General features: G+C 41.0%; 1 protein-coding gene across 2 annotated transcripts in view; it reads left to right on the plus strand.

The window, feature by feature from the left end:
* plxna4 (plexin A4) overlaps positions 1-12,935 on the plus strand; it is a 288,054-nt gene that overhangs the window by 231,350 nt on the left and 43,769 nt on the right. For both annotated transcript variants that reach the window (XM_037759850.1, XM_037759849.1), the window contains exons 13-19: positions 3,259-3,410; positions 5,359-5,482; positions 7,041-7,177; positions 8,211-8,378; positions 9,111-9,204; positions 11,121-11,363; positions 12,636-12,782. In XM_037759850.1, coding sequence (XP_037615778.1) covers positions 3,259-3,410; positions 5,359-5,482; positions 7,041-7,177; positions 8,211-8,378; positions 9,111-9,204; positions 11,121-11,363; positions 12,636-12,782 — 1,065 coding nt within the window. The remainder of the gene's footprint in view (positions 1-3,258; positions 3,411-5,358; positions 5,483-7,040; positions 7,178-8,210; positions 8,379-9,110; positions 9,205-11,120; positions 11,364-12,635; positions 12,783-12,935) is intronic.

The following is a 12,935-nucleotide window of genomic DNA, read 5'->3' on the forward strand; positions in this document are numbered from 1 at the left end:
ATTTTTGACAGAATTTGCTCCCATCTTACTTTCAATGTGAACATACAAACACCAGGATAGACCATATAAGACCTAGAAAGAGACAGATCATCTTCATCCTTGCTAGTTCTCAATCAACCCTGCCCAGATGGTCACGCAGACCCCCACTTAACCCAGCGTGCTCCCGAAAACCGCCGACACCGTGTGAGGCAAATGGACTTGACCTGTGCGGGACATATAAAAGGGGCAGCAGCAGAAGGGATAAGGGTCGGCGACATGAAGGATAAGAGGATGCAAAGGGAAGATGGATGGAAGGGTGCCCAGATGAAGGGAGAGGAGGATGGATTGGGTTGACATGAAAGAGAGGTGGTGACGGATGGGTAGACTGAGCCAGAATAGAGACATGCTGAAGGGGTGGAAGAAGACCCCTATGCCCTCCCCATATCCCCCGTGATGGATTTAAAGGTCCTGTCTGCATCATTTTCCTGAGGAGGAGAGTTAGGAGCAGATGGTGACTGACTAGAGATGAAGGGATGAAGCAAAGCGTGGATAAAAAAGACAGACAGGGGAATCCGTTTTGGTGTCCTGGGGAGTGATGGGTTTGGACAGAGAGAGGGAAGAGGGATACAGGAATGAAAGGATAATCCCTTCGCCGCTGTCCGCTCTCTACATCATCCTACAGTACATAGACCAGCATACAGATAAGTGGCCGACCTTGGTGGAGATTCACTTAAAGCAGCACAGTAAACCCCGTTGTTTCTCGTAATCTTGAATCTCCACAGACCATGTTAACCTGATGGGTTTCAGCAGATTTTTTTTTCTATAGTCAGACACAGAAAAGAGAATTCTTGAATATCTGAACACTGAGGACATAGACATCTCCAAAAGAGGGGACTTAACTACCGTCTCGTCTCGCCCAAACCATTGTGATTATTTTTATCCAGGCAAAAATCAAATAAACTTGAGGAAGGTGATGAGAAGATGTTGTCCCTTGTTGCGCTTATTAAAGAGTCCGGTGCACTCTATCAATCCTCCACTCCTCTGTTTGTCTTCACCCCCGAGCGGTGGATTTATTCCTGGAGATGGGCCCTGTATTTCTCCTTACATCCCCGAGGCTGCAGCCGGGACATATTGCAGCCTTCTCACGTCCCCCATAAAAACTGTCAGCGGGTGAGGAGTGAGGACTTTTCCAAGACGACCGGGGCTCTAATGCATTCTAATACGCTTCATTATAATGACATCTCCCATCAACAATATGAGAGGGAGAGACTCGCGTAGAAGGATGGAAAGAGAAAGGGAGAGAGAAGTGATTAAGTGTTTGCCTCTACCCAACCGTCAATTATCTTGTCAAAGTCACAAATCTAATCAACGCCTCATTGCGTCTCTCCCTCTCTCTCTCTTTCATTCTTTTGCTTCTTCTTCCTCCTTCACTATTTCTCTTTTAACTCTTTGTCCCTCTCCATCCCCCGTATTTGCTAATAAATGGAGAGCAAGCCGCGATGCATTGTGTGCAATCTTTTTAATTGCATGTATTGTAGCCCCGTTCCCAGAAGGCTCTTTTTTTTCATTAAGATATCAGCAGGGAGCCTTATTAATCAGAGACACTGAACCATGCTATAACGATATCTCCCACACGGCAGCCACGGGACTTGTGTTGTGCATGACCTGGCGCGAGCTCGCCTCTGTCACTCGATTGGCTAGTTCCTTTCAAGTCCCAGCTAGTTCACTTTGTTTTAGTTCACTTCTTTGAAAAAATAATCAAATTAAAAGTGTTTGATGTTCTTGTAACATAAGGATTATCATACCACAACATGCGAGAGCTTCAAGCCATAAGATAACCTCTACTTGTGAACACCGCAGGGGGTCACGCTGCCAACTACACACAGAGCAGAGAAACGATCTCAGCCCCGGTGAAAATCCTTCAGATCACTCTTTTTCAGTGTGGATGTTGACACAGCACCATTAAAGCTGGGCCTGTTTCTGCAGCATGCAGCATGGAGGACTCCTATTTGACAGAGACAGATAGAAACAGACTATTCTGTGTCCGTCTCTAACATCCATCCATCTGGGCCGGCCTGATACACTCTCGTTGGCCAAAAAGTAATTGTGTGAGTAAAGTGTTGATGGATGTTAGAACCGCCTCATCAACAATGAGAGATGTTACTGATAAATCAAAGGACACTGTGAATACTGCAAAGATGTCACCCACTGCCGAGTTTTAAGTTAATCTTATATAATATATCGCCGTGGTTTTCAGTGAATACAGGATTGAGAAATGACAATCCCGTGACCCTGAGTCTTGACCCCTTAGCTGTCACCGGAGCTGTTATTTTGACGTTTATTGTCTCTTTCCTGCAGCCGTCTCGCCCTTCAGCAAAGTAATTTTTTTCTGAGTTAATGTGCGAACAGAAAACACTTATCCCCAACGAAATAATATTAAATTTGAATGTATAGCTATTATTATTCTTCTTTTTGTCCTGTTTTTTCACTTTATATTGTGTTTGCAGAGAGACCATACAGTAGTTTCACAGGAACCAAACTTTTTATTCTGAGTGGCGGACCACTAATGCTCTTTATCTCACACCAATTGTGAAGTTAGCATTTTGACTACAATATTCTTGAAAGGGAGTTCGTTCTCAGACGCTAGTTAACGTTCATGTTCATTCATGTTAACATCCTTCCTACTGAGCCACTATTCGAAGGAGCTCTTTCATGATAACACTCCGTTATAAAATGAATATACTCTTAATTGTTTGACACACTAATTTCAGATAAGTTGTAATTTAAAATAATGGCTTATAAAGCTGTGTACAGTATGGGGTTGAAAGACATATTGCAGCTAATTGAGATCAAATAGGAGAGACAGATTATGTTAATAAATTAGAATAGCTTTTTAATGTTTGGCAAAGGAATTTGAGTGTGTATGGCACAATGCGGATTGAAAACGTATCATTTACCGTATACATTTTTTTTTAATTTTCTGGTAAACTTTGCTGACATTTCATTCTTTTGAGTATTACAATTTTTTTTTGACATAATTTACAGAATAAACACGAAGACAAAAAGAGAGGGAAACAAATCAAGTGGTGTCATTTATATCTTGTATTCCATTTACTCATCTACAATTTTCACATCTAAATTTTTACTGACTTGGGTTTTAAATGTAACTGTCATCTGCTGCCCAGTAACACCTTATGTTTTCAGTGAAATGCTTTTTGCAATGAGCAAATGCCAAAATCACATCTCCAAAGTCATCAATCTCGATTTGAATTTCAACAGATCACACCTCTGAGGGGTCCCAGGGAGGGCGGCACGCTCGTGACTATCCGTGGTGAGAACCTGGGACTGGATTTCAGCGAGATTCAGGACAACGTGAAGGTGGCCGAAGTGGATTGCACCCCCATACGTGAGGGCTACATCCCTGCTGAACAGTGAGTCACATTTTATATTGATGACTGAATATTGAACATTGGCAGCACCATGTAATAAACAGCACATCCTCACCTAGTCTCCATTTTGGGGCTGCCCCCTCATAGTCAAGCAGTCGATTAATCGGTCATTTTTGTCTTTGTTGACTAAGAGTCAGTTGGTCATTTTGAAATATTTTTCATGCTGAATGACTTATTTCCAAGAAATTTATGAGCAAATCTCTGTTAGATATAAGGATTTAAAGTGGTGCTTTTGTGTGATTCTTTGTGGAGAAACTCAGTTTTACAGATCTGTTGATTAAGGCTACATCCACACTAATACGTTTTTGTTTTAAAACATAACTTTTGCTACGTTTATGCCTAGCGTCTGCACTACTCCGGCATTTAAAACCCCTAAAACAGAGACGTTTGAAAACGCTGCTGACCCCGTTTTAGTTTTAATACTCCGCGGTTGTGTTTTAGTCTGGCTGGGCAGAAACGGAGACCCACGTTCGCCTCTTGTTTGGGTCTTATCAGTCATGACGCGTCCTTCCCTGATTTGTTACGCCCCTGTCATGTGAACCTTTGCTCTGAAACAACTCCCAATCTCCCAGTGTGTTTTACCGCCGCGTTAAAATGCCGCGTTAAAATGCCATTTTAAATCAAAAACGTATTCCTGTGGATGTAGCCTAATTCAACTGATCGATTAGTCGACAAAATCATGTTAAGAATTTACTAGGTTGAGGACAGCCCTATTCAATTTACATTCCTGCAGAGCATTAAGTCACTTTTGAAGCAGCAGCTAGCTATAAATAGCACATATACTCATGACTTCAGGTTGTAATGAGCTTTGCTGTACAATAATTCACCATTTTGCAAACTAAAATTTACATAATATCTATTAATATAGTCTTCTCCAGCTGCACTGGAACCATAGGGAGAAGTCAAACTATGTTTTGGAACAGCAGCGAGGCTAAATCCTGAATTCAGCGCGGTGTGTCTGCTCTCCCTTCCCTTGCCATAATCCCATTGAACGCACTTTGACCACAGCTGAACACTTCATGCCCTGCAGGGAAAAAAAGTCACACACAGATACAACACTCTGTTACCTGTGTTAGCCACACGACGGAGCCATAACAAGTCAGCCTGACCAACTGATCATGAGTCAGAGTACTCACCTCGGGGTGTTTGTGTGCATGTGGGTCTCTGTGTGTGTGTGTGTGTGTGTTGCAGCAAGAAAGACGGTGAGTGAGTAACAGAGAGAGAGAGAGAGAGACATGACCGGTAAACTAATGCTAAATTAGCCTAATCCCTAGACCAGAAGAAATTGGAGTTTGATGTAACTTCCAAGTCACAGCGGTGCACGTAGAGTACACCTGTATGTGTAGGCCTAGAAAGTAACAGCTCAGGCCTCCATATTTCATCGCAGCACATACACACACACTTTCCCATAATCATTTTAGAAAGTTCAGGAGGTTACATTTAGTTGACATTTGAGTTTAATCCAGGGCTTTGGTTCCTTACAGGTGCCTTCTGTCAAATTATTTTAAACTAGTTTAAAGTTGGCTTATCGCCGATGCCAGGGCTTCTTCTGCTCAGAAAGTAAGTTGTGTGCCAGCACTTTTCTAAGCAAACGCTGACCCAGCAGAAGAGGCAGCTGTATTTGAGGTCATATGTAAAAGGATGGAGACTTTTTCCCTTTTTCTCTCACAAGTTGGCAGTGTGCGGGAGGTGAAGTCGCTGCCAAATAATACATTATTTTATTGAGGTTTTAACAGCTTTAGGTCCATTCTTTTTACATAATCTGCTCAGCATTTGCTGGCAAGGCGACCTGCTGCAGGGTTTTTCTAGAGGTTTTCATATAGGCATTTTTGCTTGTGGCACATAATATTTAGGTGTGTCTGTATATGCGGTTCCATATGTTTTTCTTTTCCTACATATTCTACAATTATGCCCATGTGTGTTTTTCCAGGATTGTGTGTGAGATGGGTAAAGCAGAGAAGAGCCAGTATACTGGGAACGTGCAGGTCTGTGTCGGGGACGGAGAGTGCAGACCAGAGTTCATGGCGAAGTCCTCCAAGTACTACTATTTTGTGGTGAGTCTACACTTTCAATATTTTATCTTCTTGTATTAACGTAAACATTTGATCATCAAAGTGGAAAAAGTATGTTGCATCATCATAGGATTTGCCTTTTTGTAATACATAGTACACTAAAACCAGAAAATATTCACATTTAATAAGCTGGAATCAGAGAATTTTAACTTTATACTCAAACAAAATACTCAAACCTGTTAATTGATTGTCAAAATAGTTGGCGATTGATTTAATAGTTGACAACTAATCAGTTAATCGTTGCAGCTCTAAAAAAGACTCTAGATGATGGATTCATTACAATCAGTATTTTGCTTCTACGAGCAAGAAGGCACCCATGCTGCATATGTCACCCTCTGCATGTTAGCACCTTGCTGGTTGTTGATCTGTGTTCTCACCCACTGTGTTAATACCGTATGTACATGTTTTGGCTGTGATCCGACATGGTGTGGTTCTGACTGCGTGCACTGTATCAGCAGTGAGACATAACTGGCAGTCAGTCATTAATGAGCGCAGAATGAGAACTGATGCTTATAAAAACGTTTTTCTGACATGCACTCATAAAAACGCACACTCTCTCTGTCCTTTCAAAACCCTGTTCTGCTCACAATTAATCGGCATCACTCGCACACGCTGAAATAAATTTGCAGCTGTTGCCATTATGTACTCGTTTTATGAAGTTTTATCAGTTTTACTGCCATCCATTAATGGGCGCTGGCCGAGTTTTATTCCTCAATGGGGTCCCTGTCCAGGATTATATGATGTTAGGTCTAGATGTCACAGCACGCAGCGGGCTGCAGATGAGATTATAAGAAGGCCGAATGAACTGAAGGAGGATTTATTTATGCCCAGCTTCCAGTGGACTACATGTTGCTGCTGTGCCAAAGCTTTCTACATCAGTATACTGTAGTGTATGTAAGTGGGAATAGTGAGTGCAGGTATATATTAACACTCAAAGGCATATTTAGCCGAGAACGCTCGGTAGATTTTTAATTTCTGGAGCCCGCAGTTTATTAAAACAAACCGGTTGTCTAATCATAAAGTTCACTCATTTGTGTCTCAACCTCTAATGTTAGAAATGCGTTGCCTATTAGTGAGGTAGAGAGGGGTGTTTATTTTTAACAAGGAGTTATGATTAGGCTAAGAATAAAGACTTTGCATTGTATATTGTTTCATTAAAACATACAGCTCTTGTTACAGTAACACAAGTTAAACATTTAGATTCATCCACAGCATGTTTGATTTTATTTACATGAATTAAAACAAATTAACAATGTAAACACAACATTTAGCATACAAAAGCCCCCTCATATTTTCCATCTCTCATTTATTACATGCTCGCTGAGGATTCCTATAATCTTTCCCCGTATATTGAATATTTTATGACTCTGGTTTACCTTTACTGATTCACATCTTCACCCTGTATTTAAAGCAGTTTATGGTCTTTTGAGCATTAGAATTTCACTGTTATAAATCATTTATTTTCCTACTGTAATTCACCTTGATTTCCCCCCCCCCCTCTGATTGACTTGTGACCTTACAACCTCTGCCCTTCCTCCAGATCCCGAGGATCATCACCATGAAGCCCAGCCGAGGGCCGGTCTCCGGGGGAACCATCGTCAACATCACCGGCAGCCACCTTGACGCTGGGAGCAACGTGTCCATCATGTTTAAGGACCAGCCATGCACTTATGAGGGGTTAGTGGGGAGCAGGCCAGAGCTGATCCCGCCAATCACACTCAATTAAAAGCTCAGTCAAAGCTTGTGTTAGTCAAACTGCAGGGAGTAAACCCCTCTGACGGTTCTCATCTTTGGTAGACCGTTACCACATAAAATGAGTAATTAAATGTCATGGAAGGAAAAATCAAGGAATGGTGAATAGTTTTTTAATCATCTGTTATTTAGCGATTAAAGATCTTTTCCTTGGTAGATATAATTTATCTATATCTATTTAATTTAATTTAATTTAATTTAATATTTATTTATAATCATTTAACACTGGTCAATGCACAATTTCATGTCCACTTAGGCAACCATTCAATCATGTTAAATATTAAATTGATATTGGTTTTGAATGTTTTAGTAGTCATTGATAAACAACTAGAGAGATGACTCCTGAGTGTTTACACAATGTAATATATTTTTGGATAAGAACTTATAGTAAGTAATTGTACTGTCTATACATGTCATATTAGCTTGTCGCGAATACAAATTTAAATTTTGGTGAGGAAAAACTGGCATGGCCATTTTCAAAGGGGTCCCTTGACCTCTGACCTCAAGATATATGAATGAAAACGGGTTCTATGGGTACCCACGAGACTCCCCTTTACAGACATGCCCACGTCATGATAATCACATGCAGTTTGGGGCAAGTCATGGTCAAGTCAGCACACTGACACACTGACAGCTGTTGTTGCCTGTTGGGCTGCAGTTTGCCATGTTATGATTTGAGCATATTGTTTTATGCTAAATGCAGTACCTGTGAGGGTTTCTGGACAATATTTGTCATTGTTTTGTATTGTTTATTGATTTCCAATAATAAATATATACATACTGTAGATTTGCATAAAGCAAGCATATTTTTCCACTCCCATGTTGATAAGAGTATTAAATACTTTGCAAATCTCCCTTTAAGGTACATTTTGAACAGATAAAAGAATGTGCGATTAAGTATTTTAACCGATTGTCAGCCCTAATAACTAGTTTTTCTCTCATCCTATCATCACTTTAGGAGGGGTGGCCAGTGGCTCACCTGCAGCACCCATGCTTCCCTGAATGGCTATGGAAACGTGTCCGTGTCTGTGAGCATAGACAAGGCTCATCTCCAGAAAGACCTGCGGTTTGAGTACGTGGAAGATCCCACCATCACCAAGATAGAGCCAGAGTGGAGCATCTACAGGTATGATACAAGGGCACATTTCAGTCAGTTCACCTTTATTTGACAAAAGCTTGCGTGTTACTCACTGCTATTGGATATTGATGGATCCTGTAGATGGAGATATCCCTGCAAAGCAGACGCTTGTCAAAACAAAAATGAACAGCAGCAAATTACTCCAGTTAACCCATTTGTGCCCGCAAGTGAAATTTTAATTTTTGATGGAAAGTGTTCTTTGGGCTTGCCTAAGCAGCACAAATGTGAAGACATTTTCAAAATTGGTCAAACCGTTTTTGGGCACATGGGGCTACTCGATATAGTATGATAAGAAAATGGCTCTCAGAAACCACAAGTATTCGGTATCCAATGCATTTTTCATATAGAAAACATCTAATAAACACAGCGCTTAGCCTTTTTCCTAATTTTTCAAAAATCCTGACTTTGACTATTAAAAAAAGTGATTTTTCATGTGATCTAAAAATGTCAAAGATGACCAATCAGAACAAATGCTGGGGCATTTTTCCTTATACTGAATATAGTCTTTGGGAATAAATAGGTTAATAGAAAATAATAAAGTTTTAACCATCTACAAACGGATAATAAAAAATCTACAATATCTTCATTTTGTACCAGCAGCCTGAGCTAATGTCTCGGCATCAATATCACTTCCAGTGAGTAATAATTTATATCACCGTCTGTCAAAACAATCTGAGCTTTCCTCTGAACTCTGTTGTCCATCTTCTCTCTCTCTCACAGTGGAAATACGCCGTTGACAGTGACAGGAACTAACCTGGACATCATTCATACCCCACTCATCAGAGCAAAATACAAGAACCATGAGTCACTCAATGTAAGTGATTGCGAACACAAACAATGTGGATGATAAAAAAAAGCATGTGCTTCACCTTGGTAAAAATAAACCAAGGTGAAATACCTGAAGGAGATTTTTGTTTTGTTACCTCCACCAGTTTTTCTAAGTCCCTAACTTCCCTTGTCAGCTAGACGTCCCAAAGGAAGAGGGCCATAGTAAATGTCATAGTAATTTTCTTTTTTCCAGAGCATGACTAAATGCCTCAGTGCCACTTTTAGGTAAATGGGTCAAGGAAAAAACTCAGAGAATACCGGGAGGACATAGTGACAACCAACAGGTTGCAAATGACTTAATAGAGAATGATGTAATTCCTCTCCACACCTCTGTAACAATAGGCAAGTTTTGACACCAAACTAAAAAGCACAGAGATTGGCCCTTATCAAATTCTTCTACCCTCTATTCACCCTTTTACCCAGGGGAGGATAGATAAAGCCATACAAGGGTCTCTGTGATCTGATTGAAAGAAGAGGGAGTAACAAAAGGCGGTAATGCTATCTTCATGGTCCATTTGAGCATGAGCTTGCACCACGTTTAACATCTGTGCTCACATATGTCTGCACCGGGCATTGTTGTGCAGGCAGCTTGCACTTTGAACCAACATAAATTAAATGTGCCGACGGATAATTTGCTCACTCTCACTTTCTTAGTCTTACACAGTTTTGCACTGAATGTGAGGAAAGTAAAAAAAACAATGCACAGAGAAGTTTTTTTGCAGTTACCTTCCTGCAGCAGTGCAGGATACGAGTCCTGAAGACCTTTCAGGATTAGAAGGTTTGATGTTCAAGGAGCCAATTAGAGTGACAGGCAGTAGTTTGAGTGGCTGCATGGCAGAGGTTACTGTGGAAATGTCTGTGAATGAGACGGAAACGTCTGTGAATGAGACCTGTGCTGGTGGTTGATTTGTCAACGCCCTGACAGACAGAGAGGAATGGAGACGTTAGAGGGATATTGAAGGGCGTGACAATGACAGATCGGACAATCTGTTCTCGTGTATGAAACTGGTTTAGAGATGTGAATAAAGGAGGAATAAAGAGGAAGGATTTAAATCTCATCACACGTCAAACGAAAGGCCAGGTTAAAGGGCGAAGAAACACAAAACAAGTGTGAGACAAGACGCTTAAAAAAATAGATGTAAGAGACACTATAATTGAGCGGTAAAGTGGTATAGAGAAAAGATGAGTGACAGAATAAGAATGTGTCAAAGAGAGAAGGAAAGATCACAGAGGAGAATAACTGGACAGGGAATAAAGAAGTGATGAGAGGGTGGGGGTGTCTTTCTGGAGGGTAATGAAGGAAGGCTAAGACCTAGTTATCACTCCCCGAATCTTCACACATCAAAGCCGGATCGTGGTGAGACTGCACGCGCTCTCTAACTGCACCTCATTTGGTGGCTTCCTTTGAGGAAAATACTCCAACAGGTTCTTCTTCACGCTTTTTGAAATGGAGGAGCTTCCAGTTTGAATTGAGTCTCCAGTGGGCCTTAGTGAAATGTAAACCTGTGACATAAAAGATCTACACTAACTGCCGATGGGATGTCTTAGCATATAGTAGAGTTGGTGCATGTTCAAGTGCCAGTTTGCCAGAGCTTTAGTTGCAAGAAGGCATGGGGTGATGTAATTGGGAAGTCAGTTATAATTTGAGGTATATTGAGATCCAGCCATGAAAACTTGTATGAATAATATGGACTGATGCATCACTCACAGTATCTTCATTAAGATGGAAAGCACAACAACACCTCCCAAAATGCACATAGCAAATGACAAAATTAAGCATAATTTTCTGCATGTTAATTTTATTATCATTTCTCTGCTTCCACTAAGCACTCATTTCATTTGCATAAGATATGTTCCTTCATAAATATAACTTCTCCCTTCTCTCTCTCTGTCTTTTGCCAGTTTTGCCAGGTGTTCAGCCCGACAACCATGGTGTGCCAGGCCCCGCATCTGAACATCAATCTGGGAGTCAGGCCGCAGGAGGCATTTGAGAGACCTGATGAGTTTGGCTTCAAACTGGACGATGTGCAGGCTCTGATGACACTCAACAGCACCAACTTTATCTACTACCCCAACCCTGAGTTTGAACCACTCAGTGTGTCTGGGGTGCTGGAGCTTAAACCTGGATCACCCATTATACTGAAGGTACGATGATGGGTATTACCCACACTTACTTACAATCTGTATTTATTAGGGCTGTCAATCGATTAAAATAGTTAATCATGATTAATCGCAAATTAATCACACATTTTTTTATCTGTTCAAAATGTACCTTAAAGGGGGATTTGTCAAGTATTTAACACTCTTATCAACATGGGAGTGGGCAAATATGCTTGCTTTATGCAAATGTATGTACTGTATATATTTAATACTGGAAAACAATTAAAAACACAAGTCCAGAAACCCTCACAAGTACTACATTTTGCATAAAAACAATGTGCTCAAATCATAACATGGCAAACTCAAGCCCAACAGGCAACAACAGATGTCAGTGTGCTGACTTGACTATGACTTGCCCCAAACTGCATGTGATTATCACAAAGTGGGCATGTCTGTAAAGGGGAGACTCGTGGGTACCCATAGAACCCATTTTCATTCACATATCTTGAGGTCAGAGGTCTTTGAAAATGGCCATGCCAGTTGTTCCTCGCCAAAATTTAGCATAAATTGAGCATTATTAAACCTCCTCCGTGTTATTATCGCGTTAACTTTGACAGCCCTAGTATTATTGATTGTAAGTTATTGACTTTCAGTTACCCATAACATGTTTTATGGCATTTTGCAGTGTGATCAGTATTAACCCCTAACTCTCTTACCCCTCCATTTAAATTTTGAGGTTTTTATATCATTCTGTAGCTACCCAGTGGTGTTCCCTAAAATTTTGGTTTGGTATGTTTTAGCGTCAAATTCCTATTTTCCCAAGCCCTTCTAAAAACCTTTTCCCACGTGTCCTGACGTAGGTTTCTGCATGATGACGCTGCTACATATACAGTATATATACATCATTATGGTCGGTGTATTACATACAGTATGCTTTCAGTTTGGAGAAGCAGATAGAACTACCGGCACAGAAGCTAAGCGATATACTGCTGTGTGGACACCACGTTAGTTCAGATCCGAAAATTGCGCAATAACACAAGCAAACTAACCGATCGATGCAGCGGTAGACCAGCAACTCCCGTGTTCTGCGAGGTAAAATTACTGTTTTTGAGTTATATCGCTGTCTTCAAAGCCACCGGACTACATTGATGAAAACATAAATTTTGCCTTGCAGAAAGCAGGAGTATACATACAACCCCATTTCAAAAAATCCAAACTAACCCTTTTAGTTATTTCCAAACTTAGCACAGCCAGCCCTAGCATTAACATTTTTGATAACCTTATTGTTTAACCTACGTCACTGTTTTTTCCCTGCAGGGGCGGAACTTCCTTCCACCAACCATTAGTGGAAACGGAAAGCTGAACTACACCGTCTTTATTGGCGACAAGCCCTGCATGTTAACCGTGTCAGAGACCCAGCTGCTCTGTGAGTCACCCAACCTGACCGGTCGACACAAGGTCCTGGTGAGTGATACAGCACACAAAGACAAGAGAGAGACACTCACACAGATACACGTGACAGATAGGCAGGCTATGTTGGAGAAAGCAGACTGACCAACACATCGATCGACAGTTTGACAGACAGAAGAACGTCCCTCGTGTTGCTTTCTATCCATC

The sequence above is a fragment of the Sebastes umbrosus genome, chromosome 23 (genome assembly GCF_015220745.1).
Source record: "Sebastes umbrosus isolate fSebUmb1 chromosome 23, fSebUmb1.pri, whole genome shotgun sequence".
Classification (NCBI taxonomy): Eukaryota; Metazoa; Chordata; class Actinopteri; order Perciformes; family Sebastidae; genus Sebastes; species Sebastes umbrosus.